Source organism: Mesoplodon bidens, assembly GCF_964165515.1.
Source record: "Mesoplodon bidens genome assembly, chromosome: 15".
NCBI lineage: Eukaryota > Metazoa > Chordata > Mammalia > Artiodactyla > Ziphiidae > Mesoplodon > Mesoplodon bidens.
In genome coordinates, this window is record NC_138171.1 from 26,957,876 (window position 1) to 26,983,169 (window position 25,294).

The 25,294-nt window shown below is 51.7% G+C and overlaps 1 protein-coding gene across 1 annotated transcript; it reads right to left on the reverse strand.

The window, feature by feature from the left end:
• On the reverse strand, positions 1-23,697 carry XKR7 (XK related 7; the record flags this gene model as incomplete). Its single annotated transcript, XM_081255136.1, has 3 exons — positions 1-956; positions 2,282-2,484; positions 23,114-23,697. 3 exons carry the CDS (start codon positions 23,695-23,697, stop codon positions 1-3), a joined length of 1,743 nt encoding a protein of 580 aa, XP_081111262.1.
• Between the last annotated feature and the right edge of the window lie 1,597 nt (positions 23,698-25,294).

Consider the following 25,294-nt stretch of genomic DNA (forward strand, 5'->3'; position numbering starts at 1 on the left):
CTACAGCGAGGTCTCATACTCCAGCAGCTCCTGGGAGATCCCGATGCTCCGGTACTGCAAGCGGGGTGTCGTAGGCGAGGAGTATTCCAGCGCCAGAATGGTCTTCCGGAGCCGGCGGTCGATAAAATGAGCGTCCCAGGCAGGGTACTTCTTACGAGGCAGGTCAATCCGAATGACAGGCCCCTCTGTCCGCAAGGTGCGGGCCACGGGCGTGGGAGGCAAGCCAGGTCGCACCTGGAAGACAGGTGGTGTGGGGGTCCCTGCACGCTCGCCTCCCACGGAGGCCCCATCCCGCTCAGCGCCTGTAGTCCTGGGCAGGGACCTCGGGGGACTTGTGACAGCATCGGCTGGTGGGCCACAGGGCCCTGGGGCCTCAGGGCAGATGCAGCCAGGCATGTGGGGACCCAGCAGGGGCCCGTTAGGGTGCAGGAGGCAGTAGTAGACACACATGAAGAATACGCCCAGCGCGGAGCTGGAGGCCACGACGCAGACCAGAATAAGTGAGTGGAAGTCAGTGGAGAAGTTGCGGCTGGAGTACCAGAAGCCGGTGAGCACGGCGTTCTCGAGCAGGACGATGCAGTAGTAGAGGGTCATGCGGCGGCGGCTGCGGCCCTCCTTGACGTTGAACCAGCAGAAGATGTAGATGATGCCCACCACCATGTTGTAGATGATTTCTTCCCACTTGGACATGCAGAAGTCCGTCTCGCCCTGGATGACCCAGAAGGTCATGACGCACCAGTGGGCCACGATGAAAATGCCAAAGTAGAGCTTGTAAACGCTGGCGAAGAGCGCGAAGGCCAGACTGCGGGCTGCGATGGCAAACAGGTGCCACAGCACCTGGGCCACGGCGCCCTTGTAGGACAGCGGCCGCTTGTCGTCCCGTGAGTCCCGCAGCACCTTCTGGTAGGAGGCCAGGGTCCAGGCCAGGGACACGAGTGAGGCGGAGGTGGAGAGGGCTGCAGAGACAGGGTGGGGGCAGGGTGGGCTGGGTTAGGGGTGGGTCTGGGTTGGGGTCTGAGGAAAGGGGGAGGGGTCTGGGTCAGGAGCTGGGTTCTGAGGAGGTGTGAGGGAAGGGTCTATAAATCAAGAGGGGTGTGGAGAGGGTCTGGGTGGGTGGGCTTGAAGAACACTGAGGCAGGGGTGAGAGTGGACAGGGCTGGGTACTTCTACAGGGATGGGAGCATAAAGGGAGAGGGGAAGTGGGTGATTTTGGTCTCCATAAGGGTCAGGTTGAGGTCTCTAGTATGGGGCTGTTAGGGTTCAGGGGTCTTGGTGGGAGGATGGGAAAATAGGGTCCAGGACTCTGGGACTGAAAAAGGAGGTGAAGAGGGGGGTCATGATTAGGGAATGGAGGAGCCAGAAGGGACTGTTAGAAGCTACAGGCCACCAGGATGAGGCTGGGGCATGGAAAGGAATATCCAAGCTGAGCACAGCTGAGGGCATGGGAGGAAAATCCCGGTGGGAAGTTTCGACTGGGGCCCAGGACCCTGGGCGAGGGATGCCCAGGGAACCTGAGAGATGGTGATAGAGTCGTCTGAAACACTGAGGGTGTGTCGGGCAGTGTCCGGCGGGAGGGGCACGGGGAGCCCCAGCGAGACTGGGCATGTGGCTTTTCTCTGACACTGAAGGGGTTGGCCTGGTCTGTTAGGGTTAGAGAAGCGGCAAGGTGGGTGGGCAGGGTGAGCTCATGGGGACCAGGACAAAGCCTGGGAGGAGTCCCCAAGGGGCTGAAGAGCAGTGAGGGGTGGATGGAAGGGCTCTCTGGAAACTGGTGGTGACTCAGAGAGTCTGTGAGGCAGAGGGGTCCCCAGGAGATGCAGGCTGGGATTGGGACAGTCTGGGGAAAGCAGGGGCAGGGGACTTCCCTGAGGGTCTGAGGTGTGGTGATGGGGTCAAGGGCCTCTTTGGACCTGGCAGAAGTGAGGTCTGGTCTGCCCTGGCAATGGCGAAGGGAGGAGGGCGGGAGAGGGTAGTGCGCAGGGAGCCTGAAAAGAGCAAGGGGGTGGGGTGTCTCCTAACACTGAGGGTAAGGGGGCCATTGGAGGGGACCTGGGGGTCTGCAGAGGCCTGGAGAATGGTGAGAGTAGAAGGGGCGGGGCCTCCAAAACCCTGACAGTGAGTGCGCCGAGGTGGGGGGAGTGGACAGGGCCTCCCCAGGGGGCCTTAAGCATGGGGCTGGGGGGTGGGGGTGGGGGACAGGTGGGGCCGTCAGAATACTGCAGACGAGTGAGCCCTGGGGGCGGGGGCGCCCGGGGCGGGCAGGCGGAGGGGCGGGGCTCACCGGGCAGCAGGTCGGGCGCGCCGCCGCGGTGCACCAGGAGGCTGAGCTGCAGCACAAGCTGCGGCGCACTGCGCAGGAAGGTCTCCAGCAGGCGCAGCATGCTCACGTCGGCGCTCTCGAACAGCATCCTCCAGTAGAAGTGGCGCCGCAGCCGCTCCCCGCGCCAGCGGCTCTGCAGCCCTAGGTACATGGCGCGCAGGTACCTGCGGGAGGACGTGGTGCTCAGGCTGTTGCGCGCTCTCATCCCCCTCGCCCCCTCCCAACCAGACCCTCGCCACCCAGCAAGTGCAGAGAGCCAGGGCGCGGTGTTGCCCTGGGCAAGTCACTTACTGCGCTTGTTTCCACAGCTGTGAAACGGCCTCATTGAAAGGATCACCTCACGGGGCTGTTGTTGGGCTGCTCCCACTGGGCTCACTAGCTTAAAGCACTGGCACAAAGTAAGCCTTTAATACAGCATTATAAGGATCATTATTGCTACGGCAAGTTAGGGCCTGGTTTCTTTGCAGGATTCTGGACACCTTACCTGGAGCTTGCAATAACCCTGTTATTATCCCCATTTTATAGATGAGAAAACTGAGGCTCAGAGAGGTATGTCATTTGTCCAAGGTCACACAGCTAGGAAGCAGTGGAACCAGGATTCAAACCCAGGTGGGCTGGTCTCAGACCCACACTCTAACCAATAGGCAGCACTGCCTCTCACTGTAAGCCATAAAGACTTGCCCATACACAGGTTCCTTCAGGGACAGTCCTGGTGCCAGCCCCCAGTTCTGTTGCCAGCTTCCTGGCCTTTTCCCCAGCCCCACGTCTGAGTGCCCAGTTCTCCCCTTAGGGAAGCTGCTCAGAGATCCCCTGGCATTTGAGACTTGGCTGCTTCCCCTGGTGCCACTTCTCCCAACAAACCTCACAGCTCCAGCTGCTTTGCACACGTCACAGATGTGCTCGCCCTCACTGCTAAGCTTTTGCACTTTCTGTTCCCTCTGCCTGGAACACCTTGCCCTGTCCGCCAACCCCACCCCAACCCCAAACCTGGATAACTCTTGCTTTTCATCCAAGGCTCAGCTTTCAGATATGACTTCTTCCAGGTAGCCTCTACTGATCACCCTCCACCTGAGGTAGGGGCCTCTCCCCGGCTTCCCTCCAACCCAGCACTCGTCAAAGTGGGTTGTAACTGTCTGGTTATGCATCCATCTCCCCCAGGCTGTGAACTCCATGAGTATGACTAGGTCATAACTGACTGCTATACCCTTAGTTCTTAGCACACGGTAGGTGCCAATCCTATTGGCTGCATGACTGAGTGCATGATTCCAAGTTTGTTTAACTGAATGGAACTCTGGTAGCCCCATAGGAGGTATGGAAGGGATCTGGAAGTCCTGAGTTCAATTCCTGACTTTGCTTCTAATTTGCTGTGTGATTTTGAACAAGACCCTCTCTGAGCCCTAGTGGATCCCATCTAAAGTGGCTGTAAGGATTAAATGGATGAGGTACTTTGCAACTATAAAGTGCAGTGCCCATTAGGGTGACAAAGGACCTGTCCACACAGATCTCTGCCCTGGTTCCTTGCCCAGCAGCTCCACTCCTGGCTGTTGCAGGTACAGACCCTGCTCCCCAACCCCCAAATTCTCTGATACACAGGACAGGCAAGCCCTTTTCATAAAACCAGAGAGGGCTCCTCTAGGAGTCATATCCCCCAAAACTGGGGGAGAAAATCCCACCAGATTCAATGACCCTATTGCCTGAATCCAAAATCAGGGAACCAGAGATCTGGGGGTCTATTCCCAGATGTGAAGTGCTGGCGTTTCCAGGATGTTCTGTATTCAGCTGTGTGTGACCAGCCCACGGGAGGAACCACAGTGCTCCCTGGAATTTGCGCTAATTCCCAGAGTTTTCCCAAATGAGTATCCTCGTCTTAGCAATGGTGTGGCCGTCTCCGGGCCTCAGCTTCTCTATCTGCCAACAAGAGGGATGGGCTTGGAGACTTTGGAGATTCTTTCAGAGCTCATGTTCTGGGACCCAAACTTTTCCCCCAAAACATGGCCAGAAACATCCCATTTAGGCCTCTCCTTCCCATCTCTGGGTCTTCTGAGGACCAATCGGTGGTGTAGACACACCCTCAGTGTGAAACAGTATGGGATTGGCACCCGGGACAGCGAAGAGGGCTGTTCCCTCAGAAGCTGACTCAAGATGCAAAGGCCCTTCAGTCTAGCTCTCCTGTCCAGTGCTGGAATCCCTTCAGCAGTTCCCAGCCCCGTGCATTTACCCCTCTGTTCACACACTTCTCAGAACAGGGAGACGCTACCTCTTCAGGCAGAGCCTTTGGCTTCCGAGCAGCTCCAGGGCCGAACTGTGTTTCTCTTGATGAGCAGAAATTTGTCTCCCTGTGACTTCTATTCTTAGGCCGCTGCCTACCCCCCAAATAAGGATGTCTGCAGCTAGAATCATTCATTCACGTAGCAAGCATATCTTGACCACTTGCTATGTTCCTGGCCCTGTGACCTTAAGTACCTCACAGTCCCATGGGAGAACAGACAAGCTAAGGGCTGAAATAGATGCTCTAAGATGCTGTGGAACCCAGAGAAGAGATGGGTAACTTTAGCTGGGGAAGACTTCCTGGAGGAAGAAACATTTGATCTCCATTTTAAAGCATGGGTAGGCATTTGAAGGCACACAGGAAGCAGAAAGCATTTTAGGTGGAAGCCCAGCTAAGGCAAAGGTGTAGAGGCATGAGAGAACATGGCTTTTTCGGGGAACGGCCAGTGTTTTGCCAGGCCTGGTGGGGAGGGTTGTCCTAGGGAGGAGAATTAGAAGACTAGAATTGTGAGGGGCATCAAATTTTGGACTGAACAGTTCATATTTTATTCTAAATCTGAATTCTATCCCAGAATCAGGGGTGATATGATCAGCTCGGTGGCTTAGAAAGCTCACTCTGTTGGCTTGCTTGGAGGAAGGCCAGGTGAGTCCCCAGTTTAGTTCAGGCCTGAAATGACAGGGCTGAGTTAAGGCAGGGCACAGAGGAGGAGCCGAGCGCAGAGCTGGAGATGCCAGAAGTGGGGGCGACTCGGGGAGAGACCAGAACGGCCCTCAGAGCTTCTCAGGGCCCAAAACGCAGACCACCTGTCCCAGCCTCCATCTCCCCCTTCCCATTCCCTTTCCCAGTCCTGTGGCTCTGGCTTTGAACAGGAAGGAGAGACCAGCTGGTCCAGTGTGAAGGGGCCTGGGGAGCTGGGGGAGGGCAACACCCTGGAAGTTTCCCTCAGGCTGGAAGACCATCTGTTTCCCGGCCTGGGTCAGCATGAGAAAGGCCCCAGCCCGGCCAGCATCCATCACCACCTGACAGGCCGCTTGCCCAACTCCCCACCTACTTCTGTCTCCTCCTGTGCCAGCTCCCAACACCCCACACCCCAGCTAACAGCAGACAAAGGGCTTACCCAGCCGAGGGCGCTGTTGGGCCAGAGCAAGGAAGGGGAGGGGACAAAGAAGGCTTCTGAGACCCAAGAACATGGGGTCAGCAGGGAGCGTGGAAAGACCATGCTGCAGTCTGAGGGTGAAAGGGCCTCAGTTCAGCCTCATTTTGCCCCTTGCCCCTTTTGGCAACAGGACCAAAAATCGTGGCTGTCCTTTCCAGCAGGTGGTAAATGCTCGTTGCCAAGGGCCTGCGAGGTTTTCTTGGGCCTAGCAAAACGTTTGAAGTCTGGAAAAAAAATTGGCTCTAAAACACAGGGAAAAACTGCAGAATCAAAATTAATAAATGTTTAATTAAACGTCTGCAAAACAGAGCATGATATCAGCCAGGCGACTGCAATTTGGCTTTTACCTGGGTATATATAATTTACATTCGATGTTTGATATGGCTGCATTTTAATATACTTGATAGATGTGGGGCCCACAAAAGTCTTAAAACAGCTCTGCCCGGGACATACAACCTAATTTCCCTGGGCCTCAGTTTTACCTTCTCTAGAAAGGGGCCCAGCACTTGCCCTCCTGCCTACATCACAGCCACGGGGATGAGGATCAGGAGACAAGATGGCAACATGCTGGGCTTGTGGGTCTGCCCGTGCCCTGGATGCTGTGTGGCCTTGGGTAATCTCTCTGCCTCTCTGAGCCTCATTTTCCCCCTTGTTGTGGGCATTTGTAAACTGTAGAGGGATGTGCACATAGTGAGGGTGAGCATATGCTAGGTGGAGGCCTCTGGCTCCTTCTGATCATCAAGCAGCCTCTCTCTTTTAACTGAAAGTTGACGTACTAGCAGGTGCCCTTAAAACCTCCTCCAGGAAGCCCACCTGATTCCACTCTACTTGAAAGGAAGTTGGAAGAAGTTGATTTTCACCACAAATGGGACCGATGCCACCTACAGAGAACACCTCATCTCAGGGAATGGAATCCAACTTCAGGGGCAGTGTCTCTACTCTCCTCCAAAACACATCCCCAGTCTGTCCATTCACTGACACCACCCTGGTCCAGGCCATCATCATCTTCTGCTTTCTCAGTCCTGCATCCACTCCTGTGCCCCACCACCATAGTCCACTCTCCACATGGCAACCAGTGGGATATTTTAAAAACTAATCATGTCAGATCATGTTATTCCCCGTCTCAAAATCTTCCAAGGGCCTCCCATCCCACTTGGAATAAAATCCAAGCGTCTCCCCTTGGCTTGCAGGCCCTAAACCATCTGGCCCTTTCTGTTTCTCTCAACTCGTCTCAAACCACTGCTTCATTCGTGCCCTGGAGGTTCCTGGAAGACAGCCAAACTTGTTCCTGACTCTGGACCTTTGCACTTGCTACTTGCTCTGCCTGAAACACCCCCTTCCCCAGATCCTCCCGTGGCTGATTCCTCAGCTCCCATGTCACCTTCTCAGAGAGGCCCCCCAGGCCACTCATCCCACGTCAGCCCCTCTCCACTCTCGCTAAATCACTCTCATCTCTCATATCACTGTCTTATTTTCTTCTTAACATACACTATGAAACAATCTTATTTATTAATTTACACATCTATTTTCTGTTTTATCACTGTGGTTTGCTGAGGGCCGGGACCTCATCTATCTTGGTCACCACTGTGTCCCCAGCATCAGTACGTGTAGTAGGCACTCAATAAATATTTGTTGAATGAATCCAAGTGCATGAGTGTTTGCAGGTGTCTCCCTCCTGACCTTGGAGGCCCTGGGGCTTCTCTGCCTGAGTTTGCATAGAGCCAGAACATCTGTCCTTCCTCCTCCAGGAAGCCTTCCGTGATGCTCCACAGCCTGGTTGGGCCTCCCCAGCTCTGACACCCCCCAGCCTTAAATTGTCTGAGGCCAGCGTGAGCCAGAACCTAACAGACAGCTCTACCACCCCCATTTTACCGGTGAGGAAACAGAGGTGCTCAGAAGTCTGTTTTGGATCTAACCTGCTGACTCCCAATCTTTGGCTCGGAGAAGAAGCCTGTCTGGGAGGAAATTGGAAATTGAAGTGGTAAGTGTGTATCGTTGAGGATGGGGTGGGGAGCAAAATGACGAAGCCTAGAGAAGAGAGAAGCCAGCAGTAAGGGTGTGAAATCCCTCCACTCAAGGATCCGAAAGGCTGTTCCCTGCGAGCAGGCAGCTGGGCAGGAGATGAACAGAGCTCATTCCCTTCTCCCCAGGCCCAGGGACTTCCCAGCGTTGAGGGCTCCTTTCTAACAGGCAGAAGAGAGAAGGATGAGGGGATCCCACATCCCTAAGAAGCCAGAAAGTTTCTGGTCACCCTGTCTCTCTCCTGTTCTCTGTTCCTGGGTTGCCCTGAGTCTCTGGTACCAGTCAGGGTTGCTGACCTTGGCCTCAGTCTCCGTGCAGAAGGTCAGCCCAGACCCGTCTTCTGTGTGTCCTCAGATCCTCGGTCATTGTCTGTCTCTGGCTCTGGCTCAGATCAGCTTGTTGTTGCGTCTGTCCCTTGAATGCAGGGTCAGCCCATTTATTTATCTGTTCCTCCGTTAGTCAGTCAATCTATTTGTCAGTCAGGGTCACTCTGGGGCCCTGGGTCAGTCCTCCTCTCTGTCCTTGGACTATAGGTCACATCGTCTCTAAGATACTATGTCCATCTGTTAGCTTGACCCTGGGGTCCCAAGTCAGCCTGTCTATCTGCTCTTAGAGGCCAGGAACGTCAGTCTGTCTGTCCCTTGGATGTCAGGATAGCCTGTCTGTCCCCTCAGATACCAGGCCTGCTTTTCTGTCTGTCTTTCTGGCTGTCTCTTGGATACTGCCTGTTGGTCTGTCCATCCTTCAGTCTCTTGGCGGCTTGGTCCATCTGCTGGTCTGATGCTCAGCTCGTGGCTCGCGTGACTGCCAGTTTTCCGGCCGCCCTCCCCTGCCTGCTCCCCGGCTCCCGACTCTGGGGCTCTCTCTGTCTGTCTGCGTCTCTCACATCCTCGGCTCCTCCATCTGTCGATCTCAGCGTTTCCGAGTGTGTGTTCTCGTCCCTCTCCACTCCCCCTCACAGCTCTGGGCCAAAAACACAGCAGCTTCCAGCGGCTCCCCCGCTCCCACCCTATCCAGAAACGGCACCATGGCCAGCTCTCTTGTCTCCATTGTGGGCCAGGCTTGCAGGCTCTGGAGGGTGACCAGGCTGGGCTGATGGAAAGCAGCAGGAACACTGTACCAACTGGGCCACAACTGCTCCATAAGTCTGTAGGGGGATAGTGTGCAGGTAAAAATAATGAGAATAGCTCACGCTTATTGAGCACCAACTGTATGATAGGCCATGCTAAGCCTTTTAATACATATTGTCCATTCCTCACAGCAAATCTTTGAGGTGGGTACTATTATTATCCTTATTTTACAGATGAAGAAACGGAGACCCAGAAGGGGACTGGGACTTGTATAGAGTCACACAGCAAGTTAGTGCCAGACCTAGGACTCAGACTTGGCTCTCCATGGGCCCCTGCATCAGAGAAGGAGCTTCAGTTGCCTGGAAGGTATTCAGAGGGCTGCCCGGGAGGACCCATGTCGGAGAGGGCTGGACCTAAAAGCTTTGCTTGGAATTATGTGGGTTTAGAGAAAACTGGGGAAGGGGTGACAATAGTAGTTGCAGTGTCAGGAAACCCAAGCTCAAGGCCTTCACTGGACTTTCTGGGAAAGTCCAATCCCTCTGTGGGCTTTAGTTCTCCTACAAAATAGGTCCAAGGAACTTGATGCTTGACTACCCCAAGGAGTTTTCATCAGGCGCATCTCCCACGCATCCAATTCTGATAACATTAAGGCCCAACAGCTGTCTCCTAAACCCAAGTACTTCTCCCCACCCCGGTGTCATCACTCTGGTCCAAGCCACCCAACCCCAAGCAGCGGCAGCCTCCATCTACCTTGATCTCCTTCCCTCCATCCTTGCCCTCATAGACCGTATTCTTCACACAGCAGCCTGAAGGGTCCTGTAAAATCCTAGGTCAGGTCATGTCACTCTCTACTGTCCTTAGAATAAAATCCTCACCATGACCCGTGGGGCCCAGTGCAATCCAGCCTCTGTCTACCTCTAGGACTTCATCTCCCTCCGCCTTCCCCCTCTCCCACATCTCCGGCTATACCGGTCTTGTTTCTTCCTGAACACCCCAAGCTCTTTCCAGCCTCAGGGCCTCTGCCTGGAAAGGGCTTTACCAGCACGTGGCAAATGCTTATTCTCTCCATCTCAGCTCAGTGTCACCTCCTCAGAGAGGCCCTCTCAGATCCGGCCCCTGCCTTCCAAAGCAATTCTACCCACCCCTCTTGCCACTTTCTGTCAAGTTACCCTATTTTCTGAATAACACATATCACAACCAGAGATGATCTAATTTACTTGCTTACATGTTTCTTGTCTGTCTCTCCATGAGTGTGGGGACCATGTTTGTCCTCTTCTCTGCTATGCCCCTAGTGCCTGGCACATAGTTAATGTTCAATATATATTTGTTTCTTGAATGAGTGAATGAATGGAGTGTGAATGTATTCTATAAGCCCCCAAGAGAAGGCTGTCAAGTGCAGAGGGAAAGAATCAGCCTTGAGGGTCAGGGAGACCCGGGTTCTGATCCTGACACCATCATTTACTGTCTGTATAGTTTTAGGCAAGTTGCTTCCCTCTCTGAGCCCTTCAGCTCAAAGCCCACCTTATGGGGTAGCTATAAAATCAGAAAGTGGTGATTTGTATAAAATGCCCAGCCCAGTGCAGGGTATTCAACCAATACGAGGTTTTAAGAAGCTGACAGACTCAGAGGCTCCAGCAGGGAGAGGAGGTCTTGTAGTTTCCAGTTTAGTTTCTGGCGGGGCTGAGACCTACTCCTCGCCTGACTTTCCCTGGTGCTCACTGAATCCATCCTCAGGAGACAGAGGGTCAGAGAAGTCCCTTCAGGACAAGTTCACAGGGCAGGGCCTTATTTGGGGTCTTCGTCCTCCTCCAGAAAATAACTGCCACTCATCAAAGACCTTCTGTGGGTACTTTGCTAAAATCCTCACTGCAGCCCTGTGAGGTTTCGTGGGCATGACCCCCATTTTCCAGATGAGGAAACTGAGTCTCAGAAAAGAGGAGGTTCACTTGACGTTTATTCACCCAGCACTTTTGAGTACCCACTGTGTGCCAGGAGCTGTGCTAAAATGCTGGTGGACACGATGGTAAGCAAGACAGACCCAGTCCATCTGGCACTGTCTAGCGGGGAACCTGGACATTAATGAAATCGTCCTGTAGACTTGAAACGACCGACATTCTGTGGGTTGCGGACATGTTCCAACTGGCTTCTGTGCTCTATCACTGAGGAAGGCAATGCTATGGGAGAAGCGCCCAGCTTGGGAAGGGCGTGGCAGTCAGGGAAGGCTTTCTGAAGGAGGTGGCTACTGAGGCATGATCTGAAGCAGGCACAGGAGTTAACCAGGTGAAGGGAGTTTCTGGCAGAGGAACAACATGGCACAGGTCCTGAGTTAGGCGGGAACAGTAAGTGGTCAGAATGGCTATAGCTCCAGAAAAGGAGGTGAGAAAAGCAAGGGATGAGGGGGACCATGGTGAAGCACTTGGTCTTTATCTGAAGAGTGAAGATTGTGTTGGATAGCAAGCACTTCTGCATTTTAGAGGGAGTACCCTGGCTGTAAGGAACAGATTGGACGGAGGCAAGGGTAGAGGTTGGGAGACCAGTTACCAGGTGAGAGATGAGGATGGCCCAGACAGAAGGGATGGACCCCAGAGACATTTAGCAGGCATTTGGAGAAGTGACTTGCCCAAGGTCGGTAGCCAGAAGCATTGGAATTGCATCTCAGATTAGGAATGGTGGACTCCTTCATTTCACCACAGGCATGGATCAAGCTGAGGACCTAGATGCAGTCTGTGAGCTCCCTGCAAAACATTGGGCCTCCAATTATACAGCTTCCTCACCTGAAATGTGGCCAAGGAAGCTCCTGGGGGGAATGGCCTTGAGGCCCCCTCCCCATCTGTCCACTCCTCAGTGCTGAGCACTCCTGCAAGGATGCAAAATGGGACCTTCCTGGAACTGGCAGCCTAATGAGTCATAAATGTCAGTAAAGGATGCGATTTTACACGTTTGGCTCCCATTTCATATGGTGCTGGGAGCTGGGCTGTCTCCTTCCTCCTCAGCAGCCCCCTACAGAGTCACAGCACTTTTTTTTTTTGCTGGGCTAAGGCCAAACATCTCCCTGCCACTAATTTTAGGCTCTGGCTGTAAAGCTGAGACCCTCTCCCAACCCGCCCACTGCAGTCAGCTCCCAGACCGTGCTCCTCTCTTTGCCCAACAGGGAAGCAGGCTGCTCCTCTCCAGCAAAGCATTTGGGACCAGGTTCCTGCCTCTTATGTTCTTCACTGTATGAGTGCAGCCAGATCTCCTTCCCTCTCTGGGCTTCACTTTCTGCATCTGTGAAATGGGTGCAGAGCAGAGACTCAAAGCCAGGACTCCATACTCTAGCCCAAAGCTCTTTGATCCCCCCTTTCCTCTTTTCCTGATATCCCTGTGTGACACTGGGATGGCATGAGCCTGTGAGGGAGAAGGAGTTAGATCCTGGTCTCCTGGTGGCATCTGAAGGTACTTGAAGATCAAGGCAGGGAGAAAGCACCACTTCTATTTGTCTCTGATCTATGAGATCCTAGATGGTAGAGGAGCCAAGCTGATATTATGAGGGACTCTGGGGAATGAAAGAGGGGTGTCTAGAAAGGTAGCTGTCCCTCAGCTCCAGCTGATTGATGCCATGGGAGAATGTGAGCCCAGTATGGCTGGAATTTCAATTTTTCAAGAAGAGCTGGAACTTAGGATATTTATGCAAAAAACAATAAAACCCACAAACTTCAATTTGGAAATGTTGGCAACTAATTTTAAAAATACCATATGTGGGCTTCCCTGGTGGCGCAGTGGTTGAGAGTCTGCCTGCCGATGCAGGGGACGCGGGTTCGTGCCCCGGTCCGGGAAGATCCCACATGCCGCGGAGCGGCTGGGCCCATGAGCCATGGCCGCTGAGCCTGCGCGGCCGGAGCCTGTGCTCCGCAACGGGAGAGGCCCCAACAGTGAGAGGCGAATTTAAAAGAAATTATTATTCCTTTTTTAGGTTTGATAACAGTATCACATACTTCAGTTATATTTTTTTAAAGTCTATCTTTTTAGAGATGTACTGAAATATTTATGGATGCAATGATATGACATCGCAGACTTGCTTCAAAATAACATGGAAGGGGAAGAAATGGGGTGGGGTCCAGACCTATACTCTCCAACACCTACGTGTCCTACACTAGCCACATATGGTTCTTTAAATTTAAATTAGTTAAAATTAAGTAAAATTTAAAATTCAGTTCCTCAGTTATACATTTCAAATGCTCAACAGTCATGTGTGGCTAGTAACTACTGTATTGGACAGTGCACTTCCTATATACATATATAGCATTTCCATCACTGCAGAAAGTTCTTTCGGATGGTGCTGCTCTAAATAAGACAAGGTTGGCCAGGAGATGATCATTCTTGGAGCAGGATGGTGGTACACGGAGGAATCATTATCCTGTTCCCTCTGCTTTTATATATTTAAATTTTTTCCATAATAAAAAGTTTCATTCAATAGTAGGGGAAAAAAATACTGTGTGGGACAAAGGAACACATCCTCAGGCTGGATTTGCCCTTGGGCCACTGATTTGCAACCTGTGGTCCAGCAGATAAGCATCACAAAGCACCCAAGTTAGATCCACAGACTCTTAAAACTGTGAGGGGCTTTAGAGATGAATGGTTTATCCTCCAAACTGAAGGCAGGAGGCCCTGCTACAGCTTCCCTGCCAAAGGCAGTCACTTTTGTCTGCATGCATGTCTGGTGATGTGGAGTTCACACCCTCGGGGCAACCCAGGGAGATCTTTCTTCTTATCAAACAGCTTCTGCCTCCCTTTCACCTTGGGTTGTCACCTATCCTCACACTGTCTCTGGAGTCACAGAATAAGTCTCCTTCCTTGAAGGGGGGATCTGTGGGTGAGGGGTAGTGAGCGTTAGGACCCTTGATGCCCTTCTCCCACCCCCTATCTTATTATGAAGCAAGTAGGATGGGCCAATAATAATTGGTAGTAAATATTTTCTGAGCATATAATATGAGAAGACTCTATTCATTTACATTATCTCAAGACATCTTTACAAGAACCTTAAGGGGTGAATACTATCACCCCATTTCACAATGCGACTAGAGCTCCAGCTGGTGGAGCAACTTGCCCAAGGTCACACAGTGAGGAAGCCATGGCACCATGGGCTGTACCAGTGCCCCAAGCTCTCAGCTACTCTGCTGTCTTGTCCAAGTCCTGGGAAAACTCATCCAGGATTCCCAAGCCCCCAACTGGACTTTACAGATGGGATAACTGAATTCCAGGCAGAGAAATGTCTTGCTCAAGATTCTGATTTCAGAAACAGACTCACAGACTTAGAGAACAGACTTACGGTTACCAGGGGGGAAGGGTGGGAGCAGGGATAGATTGGGAGTTTGGGTTTGACAGGTACACACTGCTATATTTAAAATAGATAACCAACAAGGACCTACTGTATAGCACCAGGAACTCTGCTCAATATTCTGTAATAACCTAAATGGGAAAAGAATTTGAAAAAGAATAGGTACATGTATATGTATAACTGAATCACTTTGTTGTACACCTGAAACTAACGCAACATTGTTAATCAACTATACTCCAATATAAAATAAAAAATTTACATAAAGTTACGTTACTAACAGTGGGGGAAAAAAGATTCTGATTTTAAAGATTCTATTCAGTTCATGTGAACCTTTATTGAGCACTTACTGCACAAGAGAACTTCATCCCCTGTCAGACACACGTGCATCCTCCTGGGAACTCAGCCCCGGGGTTGCTTCTACTACATCTTGTACAAATACATATGTATTGCCCTTAGCCTGCATTTGTTCATTGACAGTTTGGAAGGTTGTGGATGAAGGCCTAAGCAGACCTCAGCGCTGTGTCCACACAGCAAGGGGCTCCCACACTGCCTTAGCGCCCCCCACATCAGCCACAGATGCAAACCCTGCTTCAACAGAATTTGTGTTCCTAAGACCCTACTATGGACCTCACCAAAGCTCGCTGGGTACAAGGCCACCAATAGCAACAGAGTGCCAGCTCGGAGCCAGTCATGGTGGGGGACAGAAAGAAGAACGAACAAGGCCTCAACTCCCCAGGCGCTTTTAATCTGGTAGGAAAACCAGCCAGGTGGGCAAGGATCACAACAGAATCTGATCAGGACTGTGGGGCTGAGGAGGAATGAGTAATTGTGCATGGGGGGCAAGTCGGAGAGGAAGAACCCAGAATGTCAACAGTGGGTACTTTATATAAAAATAAAATTTAAAAAATACTTTTCTGACTTTTTCCCTCTTCCCAAAGCAATACATGATTGTTTGTTTTGTAAGAATACACTTAACTGGCAAAAGGTAGTATCTCTTGGTAGTTACACATGTGGGCTGGGGAGCCTGATTGCATGGCTTCAGACACTGGCTTTGCTACTTATGTCTTAGGAGGCTGTTACCTCTCTGTGTGTCAATTTCCATGTCTGAAACATGGGCCAATAATGCTATCTAACACTACTTGAGGACTTATGATGTGTTGAATACTGTGCAAAGCATGTTCCATATATTAATTCAATAAGCCTTCATAATGGCCATTTGTATAGGGGTGTTATCCCATTTCACAGATGAGAAAACTGAGGCCCAGAGAGGTTAAGTGACTTGCCCAAGGTCACATAGCTCCTAAGCGGCAGAGTCAGAGTTTGGGCTCCACAGTCCTTATTATTCATTATTACACTCCCTACCTGACAGGATTGAAGAGGAATGACCTAATCTATGTCTCTATAAACAGTGACTATAATTTTTAGTAGTATCTGACTCTTTGAAAGCAGGTGTACATGTTTTTAAAATGTATGCAGGTAAAATGTATTTCTTGGTTAATTAAAAATCGGAGTAAAATCATCAAGTGATACAAGAAATACCTAATTAGTAAGGGAAAATCTCCCCTAACCCCACCTCTGCGCCCCCAGAGATAATAAGTGGAGGGGAGTCTTCTTTGCACCTTTCCTGCGCTGCCTGAGGTTTCAACAAGAGCATACAGCTCCTTTTTAAACAGACAAAACAACCAAGCAGTTTTCATTTTAGATGAAAAATGACAACAATTAGCCTGATTGAGGAAATGGGAGGTGGGGTCTGAGGCGCAGCGGGTGGCACATGTTGAGTTTGTTCAGGGCAAGCGTCTCAGAAGGGGTGGCATTTGAGCTTGGTCTTGAGGGATGTACAGAGTTTCGCGGGGAGGAGGATGGGGCGGGGTGTTGCTGAAGGAAGGACTGCAGGCAGCTGCTTAGAGGCATGAAGAAAGAGCATGTGACTTATCTGGGGGGGAGGGTAGAGCAGTGAGGGGATGAAAGGGTGGGAGGTGCGGGGCTTGACACCAGGCTGTAGCATTAAGACTCGCCCAAGGGGCAGAGGGGAGCCAGGGCTGGCCCTCTGGCTACAGAGTGGCAGGGTCAGCTCTGAGCTTCAGAACTACCATTCTGGCCGCAGGTGGAGACAGGATGGGGAGGAGTGGGCTGGGGGGAGACCGGAGGCTGATAGGATTTCCCAGAGGAGGAATTCCGAGGCCCTAACAAAGGCAGAGTGGTGAATGGAGAGGCCAGAGAAGATCCCAACCCATCTTCCTTCCTCTCCCTGGGGACCTTTGCCCCAGCTGCCAGGGGTTCAAAGCCATTTCCTGGCAGCCATCCCTCCTCCCCCAGGACTTCTCCTGTGTGGTCTTTATAGATCAAACAGGGGACGCTGGGCCCAACTGCCGCCGCTGTGTCTGTTAGGAGCTGCTCTAATGGCCTGTTGCTGCCAGCTGGGCAGGGAGAGGAGGGTGGCCGGGTGGAGAGCGTCCTAGAGAAGGGTCTCCCAGGAGGTGGGTGGTGAGGCTAGACTGGAACAACCCTGCAAGGTCAGAGCAGGGAGGGACCTTGTGGATAGTCACTGAGTTCAGGGGGTTGTAAACATGTTTCAGCTGTAGGACTGTCAAAACAAAATCTTAGACACGTGACCATCATATCAAGAAAGAGAAACTTGAGATACTCAGGTTGAAATGATGGTAAGAGGTGAAACACAGTTTGAAAACCACTATGGAATCCAACTCCTGACCTGTTTTATGTATTACTTATACACTTGTATTATTACTGTACAACTAGTAATGGCTACTGAGAATTGAGCACTTCCTGTGTTCCAGGCACTGTGCTAAACACTACACATACATTCTTTAATTTACTCCTCCTCCAAGCCACATGTGATACATACTATCAGTAAGAATGTCCAATTTGCAGATGAGAAAATTAAGGCACAGACAAGTTATGCCATTTGCCCCAAATCACAGAAAGTGGCAGACACAGGATAAGGCTGATTCCAGAGTATGAGTTCTTAACCATTAACTGTCTGGCCCCAATGGGGAAATTGACCAAAGAAGGAAAGATATCCTGTCTGCTATGCCTAAAACAGACCCCCGCCCCCTCTGCTACTGCCCTGGTCCAGCCCCCATCTTCTCTCACCTGGATCATCGAGGGTGGATCTCTTCGTGGGTCACCAGGCTTACCCTGGCTTCCCTCCAGTCCATTTTCCATCCAGCAGCCAGAGTGCGCATTGTAAAGCATAAGTCTAGACCCTGTTCCTACTCTGCTCAAATCCTCTTGGGCTCCCCAGTTCATGCAGAGTGAAAGCCCCAATCCTCCCCCTGGCCTGTGGGGCCCTGCGTCATCCACCCCCAGCCACCCTGTCCACCGTCGTCTCCTACAATCCCCCCACCAGCTCTCTGCTCTGCCACAGGGCCTTCTCCCTGCTGTGCTCCCTCCCTGTGCCTGGAACGCCCTTCCCAAGACATCCACACAGCTTGCCCTCACCCTGTTCAGCCCTCTGCCCACGTGCCCACCCCTCACAGAGGCTGCCCTGACCACCTTATCTTGAAGGGCCACACCCTCCTCCTTTTCACTTTTTCCATAGTTCTTACCACTATCTGACCCATTATATTTTATATTATGTATTATATTTATATTATATATTACATTTATATTTTATATTAGGTAATATATATTTTATTTTGTTTGTTTATTGGTTCCCCCACTAGTCTCTTTTGGTTTTTTGTTTTTTTTTTTTTTTGCGGTACATGGGCCTCTCACTGTTGTGGCCTCTCCCGTTGCGGAGCACAGGCTCCGGACGCACAGGCTCAGCGGCCACGGCTCACGGGCCCAGCCGCTCCGCGGCATGTGGGATCTTCCTGGACCGGGGCACGAACCCGTGTCCCCTGCATCGGCAGGCGGACTCTCAACCACTGCGCCACCAGGGAAGCCCCCCACTAGACACTTGAGCTCCAAGAGGGCCGGGACTTTGTCTTGTTCACCACTGTATTTCCAGCACTTAGTGCAGTGCCTGGTAGACAGCAGGTGCTCCATATATTTGTGGACTGAATGACTACAGATTAAATGCACAGCTGCCGGGTCCCTACGGCTTCAGGGTCCTTCAAGGCCCTCTTGCCCTCCTGCCCACTCACAGGCCACCCGCTCAGTGAACAAACCTCTTTCTACAGGGAACAAAGCCCAGGCTGATGGTCCTAACCATTGCCAGGGGGTTCTGAGTACTTAACGATGGCCAGCCCTTTGCTAAACCCTTGGTATATTATCTCTTGAAACCTCGAAACAACCCAAGAGGTGATACCATATGGTCTCTAGTTTATAAAGGATGAGACTCAGGCACAGAGAGATTATGTGACCTGTCAGGATCACACATATAACGTGGTATGGTCAGGATTTGAACTGAGGACATTTGAATCCAGAGTTCATGTTCTTAACCATCACGCAAAGAAAAGAGCTTCCCAGAGAGGAGCCCCAGAGACTGACTTTCATACCAGGTAGGTCACTAATTCATTTCTGAACTTCTCTGGAGTGCAGGGCTTGTGAGGAGAAAGAGGGAGCAGTGCTGGGGCCTAGACAGAGACAGTGTGGTAGAGGGAGGGCCTTCAAAGTCCAGTTTGCCTCTTTCCTTCCCCTCCCTCCCATTTTGGGGTCCCCAGATCCTGACAGCCTGGGAGGAATCCCATGCCAGATTAATTCCACTAATTGGCTTAACAAACCACGCTTATCTGGGCAAAGCTGGGGCCCGGTGAGTTTAAGATTAGGGAAAGCAGGATGCATGGCTTACTGCTCTCCTGCCCACAGGGTCAGAGGGGACAGGGTTAGGACTTTAATTGGCTTAACAGTGCTGAGTGGCTTAACAGCTCAGAGGGTTGGGGGTGGGAGCTGGGCAGAAGGGCATGAAAACACAGGTTGGTGTCCAGCCCCCAGCCAGCTTCATGTCTGACCAGAGGATCTGTGTGTTCTCTCAGGGATCAGTCTGTCTCTGTACCGGGCCATTGCTCTGGGATCCTCTAATGCAGTCAGTGTGGTGGTGTCAGGGATAGAGCCTGGGCTTGGGAATTAGACAAAGGTGGGTTGACACCTCACCTCTCCCCCACTTGCTCAGTGGGTGACCTTCGGCAAGTTACTTGACTTTTCCAAGCCTCACTTTCTTGTCTGATAAATGGGTATATCAACTGTCACCAGAGGGAAGGTTTTGGGGCAAAACAAGATCACATGCCTAGAGCACCTCACATGGGGTCTGCTGGGACATGGAGGGTGCATAGTGTCTGTGAATTCCTTCTCTTGCTCTCCCTCCTCAGAGCCCCATTCTGTGATTAAAATAATAACATGCATCTTGCAGGGTTGTTTGGGAACAGAAGAAGAAAGGACCTGAATCAATTGTAAGGAGCTGGTCAGAGGTTACAAAGAGGATGGGCCCACATATGTTTCCTGTGGTTGACACTATTTTTAAAAACCTTAATTAGTGGGGCTTCCCTGGTGGCGCAGTGGTTGAGAGTCCGCCTGCCGATGCAGGGGACACGGGTTCGTGCCCCGGTCCGCGAAGATCCCACATGCCGCGGAGCGGCTGGGCCCGTGAGCCATGGCCGCTGAGCCTGCGCGTCCGGAGCCTGTGCTCCGCAACGGGAGAGGCCACAACAGTGAGAGGCCCGCGTACCGAAAAAAAAAAAAAAAAAAAAAAAAAAACAAACCTTAATTAGTAATTGAATACTGGCAGAATTCACAAAAAAAAATCCCAATTTCCCATTTCTCTTGAGAAATCAAGACTTGACAACACCTGGTCCATGATTTCTTGTGGCACCATCAGCTGGAGCTGGGTGGTAGCTTCAGCTTCTCTAGGACACTGCTTGCCCCATACTGTCCCCTTGTCTGACACCCATGTACCGACAGTCTGTGTTACTAGCTCCTCAAAGTATTCAAGCTTTTGACTCAGCATTGTGCAAGCATAAGGAGTTGAAAGATATCTTTATGATTCAAATTAATTTATTCAGATTTGGGGGCACGGGATCAGCAGGTGAATGAATGGCCAGTCCCTCAGCGTTGATCATGCAGGTCTCACACAAACATCTCCTTCCTCATTACCCTGGGTTCCACCCCTCAGAACATCTGCACCAAGTCCCGCTGGACAGCGAACCTGTTCTTTGTGGGAACCTCATGTTTGCTTACCACATTGCTTAGTTTCTAGGAATACCAACTCTGGTGGCTTCTTGTCTGGATTTCTCTCCATTTAGCCAGACTCTCAGCCATTTTTGAATCCAAAGCTTTTGGGACAGGGGCCCAGAGATTTAGCTCTGATGTAGACCCAGAGTCAGACTTCCAGAAAAGGGAAGGCTCTTAAGGTCATCAAATCTATTATTCTCATTTTACATACAGGGAAACTGAGGCCCAGAGGTGGGAAGAGCCTTGCCCAAAGCCACCTAGCCAGCTAGTTACAAACCTGGATGAAGTCTCCTGATCCCACCCTACCCCCAACCCAGCACTTTCCTGACAATATACACAGTCTCCCCATCCTTATCCACATAGTTCAACTCCCTCCCCCTCCTTTCCCATTCTTATCTCAGTCCAGCAGAAGCCCTGACTTTCTATCATCCTGGAATCTTGGTATCTCAGACTCATAATTCTTTGAGCTTGGAGGACACTTTAGTGGCAGAATTGCAGGGGAGATAAATTGAACTTGGGCTTTGAAGGCAGAGAGTCTTGAGTCCCAGTGCTTTTACTCCCTAGCCATTTGACCTTGGGCAAAGATGTCCCTTTTCTGAGCCTCCATTCCCTCATCTGTTAAGCAGGAATGATAATACATCCACATTGCAGGATTATTAGGAGCGATACAGGAGATGAAGCAGGTAAAAAGGCAATCAGTAGTCTGGCACAAAGTGAATGCTTAATGAAACAATTGTTACAGAACTGTAAATTAGGGCTCTCATGCCCCTAATGCCTAAGTGAAAGAGTCCAGATGTGATCAAAGAGAATGGAAAAACTGAAGCATATATACCCTGTCTAAATTGTTCCAGGCCTGATATTGCTAGATGCATTTTTTTTTCAAGAGAAGCTAGGATTTTGGATTTTTGAAATACTATGCAAGCCAGACAAAACAATTCTGTAGGCCAGGTTCAACCTAAGAGCCATTAATTTGTCATCCCTGCAAAATCATCTCATCCCAAGCCCCTCATTTTACGAATAGGGTAGAGTAGAAATCGCTAGTCCTTTTATCTAAGAAACCATGGAGTTCAATGGACCCTCAGCCATCTGCAGCCACTCCCCTGAGACCCCCACCTCCACCCCATGGTCATTTTTTGCTCTGTTTGAGGGAAATTCAGTTTATGTTCAAGAAAGAAGTATGCATTTCTTCTAAGTAGATTCTGAAAATGGGAGAAGGGGGTTTTGAGGTAGCCAGTGAGTCAAGGGGCAGCTGGCCCATTTTAGGCTGAAGGGAAAGGGGAATGAAGCTTTGGTTACCAAGAATAGGAAGTTACCATTTCAGAATCTAAAAATATCTTTCACCATCTGTCCACTCGGGCACAGAATGATAAATGCAGATTAGTTCCTGGATGTAGACATGAATATTTTTTGTGTCAAGCTAATAATAATAACACCACCTTGTGTGGATAGAGCTCCTCCCACCTTTTCCCCCAGGGCAAGCTAAATGGAATATATACATCATTAGGCAAGGCACAGATGGGGAAACCAAGTCAGAGAGAGATTTGGCAACACAACAAGGGTGACACAGCAAGTGAGCAGCTGGGACAAACCCTGGGAGTCCTCTTTCCAACCCTCAGCTCAGAACTGCATCTTCTGAGTTAAGCAGAATGTGTTAACACGTAGCAGAATAAATATAACAACAGCAGTAATCACCCTTTACTCCACAGTGACTTTGACTTTTTCCATGTTTTCCCCACAGGTGTGATCATCATGATAATCTATTTCATTCCTAAAATATGTTACAGTCTGCAGGGCCTTTACAAAGACCTTCTCTCACCTGACCATCCCAAGAGGTAAGAAAATGCAACGTAGATCAATGAGATGAGAAGAGTAGGGAATCGCCCCTTCTTCACAGGTGAGGAAACTGAGGCTTGGAGGGAGGAGGGGTTTGTGTAAGATCAAATAGCAAAGTTCATTCTGTCAGTGCACAGTAGAGCCTAAGCTACTAGAGCAATACAGACTCAAGGGGAACCCTAAGTTCAGAATTCCCCGTCTCCAGTTAACTCAGCTCAGCAGCCACCCTCAGTCCTGGCAGAGGAAGAAGCCTGGAATTGGGCGGCTTGTACAAAGCTTCGGTTTTGTCTTACTGTCCTGAGATGAAAGGACAGATAGTGGCTATCTAATCTCAGATTCAAGATCCCATATCCCCATGGCTCTGTTTCAGGGGTGGGGGGGTGGGGGCGCTGCAGAGACACTGGGGAAGTCCTAGGAGGCAGAAGGAGCTAGACACCTTCTCAGCTGGGTCCACCACAACCTTTCCTAAAAGTCCAAAAAGTTGGGCGGGATATTCATTTAGCTGCCTCGAATTCTGTTTCTCCTGGGAGGTTGGGAATGGGCTGCAATTCCGAACTGAGAATCTTTGAGAGCAGAGAGGGACTTCTGAGATCTTTCCTAAGCCCAGGCTCAGGCTCAGCACTCACTCAGGCAGAGAGGAGTGGGACAGGGCTGGATGGAGCCCTGGGGCCCTGTTCCAACCTTCACATTCATCTCCATCGGCCCTGGGCCCTCCTCATTCACACACCCCTGAGGATCTCTTTCTCTTTCTTCTTGCCCCATTCCCTCTTCCCTCAATAGCCAGATCATAGAGGATGGTACTGAGGTTGATCAGAGTTAGAGGGCAGAGGTCAGGGAGGAGCTGGCAGAGGAGGAGTAAGAGCTGCAATAGGGTGGGGCGGGGCGGAGGTCAGGACAGGAGCGGGCGTGGAGGGTCAGAGAAAAGCTGAGGCGGCAGGCAGCCCCTTACCACCTCCCACTCCTCCAACTCAGTTCTCTCCACCTGAGCTTCTCCTACCTCCAGACCTGGCCGAGCTGCAGGAGGTGGACGAGGGTCTGCAGTAGCCAGACGCAGAGGCGGCGGCAGCGGCGGCGGTAGGCGCTGGCCGAGGAGGGCTCAGGTCGGGGGCCCAGATCGGGGCTGCCTTCTTTGGTACGGAAGGTGACGGCGCTGTCCTTGGTGCTGATGACCGGCCCGCCGGTGCCGCTGTCCTTGGTGCTGACTGCGGGTCCCGGGGCCCCAGCGGTCTCCGTGTAGTCGTAGACGAACCAGCGGAAGCTGAGCAGTTGTACGACAAGCGAGGGCAGGATCACAAACAGCAACGTGAGGCCGAAGTAGGTGCGCTGACCCTGCAGGTAGTAGGAGGCCGCCAGCCACAGGTCCGTGGCGCCGTCGGAGAAGAACACGAGCAGCGCGCACAGCACCCAGCAGCAGTCCCGCAGCTCGTAGCGCGGCCCCGGGCCTCCCGCCCCGGTTACTCCGGGGTCCCCGGCTGCCGCCGCCGCCTCCCCGCGCCCACCCGCACTGCCCCGAGCTCCTCCGGCCGCCCCCTCCGGCCCCGGGCCGGCCGCGGCCACCGCTCCATCCGACTTCGCGGCCATGTTGGCGGAGCAGGAGGCGGGGAGCGACTTCCGGGCGGCGGAGGGGGGTGGGGTGCGGAGTGGGAAGGACCCTGTGCGGGCGGCTCCCGCCTCCTCCTCTTCCTCCTCTTCTTCTATCTCCTCCCCTACACTTCAATTATTCATTCCCCTCGGCGCCGCCCCCGCCCCCGCCCTTCCCCCACCCCGCCTGGGCTGTGGCCGGATGCGGGCAGCCCTCCAGGGAATGGAGAGGGGGAGGGGAGGGGAGGGGAGAGCATCCCAGGTCACCCTCCCCTTCCTTCCTCAGAGGCGTGGGGCTCCAGCCACATGCTTTCTGCCTCCAAGCCCCCCACCTCACTCCACTTCCTTCTTTCCTCTTTTCTTCACCATCCCTCTCTCCATCCTCTCCTCTTACATTTATCTCCTCTGTTTACCTTCAGTGGTCTGGGTCTGAGGAGAGTAGGGGACCAGGGACTTGAAAGTAAGGGGCTTCTTAGGCAGGCACCGCAGTAGACCATCACTCCAAGCTAACACCCCACTTCCTAGTTTCCAGAGTGTTCACATATTGCTCCATCCCTTTCTTTGATCTTGAGAGGTCTCTTTTCTTATTGTCTTTTTCCTATTTAAGCTGAGTAAACTGCAGCTCTGAGAGTTGCTGTCTCTTCCCACTCTCCCCTTCCCCTCCCTCAGGGACTGCCTTCATCTGGCCACAGCCCTAGTCGAAGGGAGGCTGGGAAGGGGGCAACATCAGAGGGAAAGGGATGAGAGGAAACACCAAGCGGAGGAAAGAGCAAGTGCAAAGGCCCGGAGGCCTGAGACTGAGGGCATGTTTTCAAGGAAGTCTGGATCACAGATCCAAGGAGGTGGAAAGCTAGGAAAGTTGGGGCTGGAGAGTTCCAAGGGATGCAATCCTAAAGGGCCAGAAGCAATGGGGAAACACTGCAGAATTTGAGTAGGGAAGTAATGTGATCAAATCAGGATTTGGATAAAAGACCCTGCAGCCAGAGGAGAGAAGTGCTTACAGGGAAGCAGTGTGGGGATGGAGAGACCAGAGAGAGAGAGAGAGTGATAACAGTAATCCATGAGAGGGGTAGGGTCCCTCATCTGTCCTGGATATCCCTAGTTCACCACCCCACTTCACCCTGCTTTGCTCAGATTGGATGTACCAGGGCATGTATGATACAAGCACTCATGTAGCAGTTTCTCTTTGCTCAGAATCATTCTAAGCACTGTACATTTACTAACTCTTTATCCTTACAATTTGTGAGGTAGTTTGTTTCCCCCCCATTTTACAGATGAAGAAACTGAGTCACAGAGAAGTTTATTTATTTGTTTGGAATCACACAGTAAGTGCTAGAGTCAAATTCAAACCCATCATCTGGTTCCAGAATAAGCTTTTCTACCTTCCAAAGGGAGGATGGGAATTAGGTGAGAAACGGAGGAGAGAAGAGGGGAGGAAGGGAGGTTTGAGGACCACCCTGCTTCAGAGTGGCAAGGAAGGGAAGATGAAGGGAGACAGCTGCCCTGGGTCAGGAAGGAGCAGCCATTTGCAGTCCTTCAGCCCAACATCCCTTTCGTGTCCAGGGACTGTTTTGGTCCCAGCAATGCTCAGGAGTTG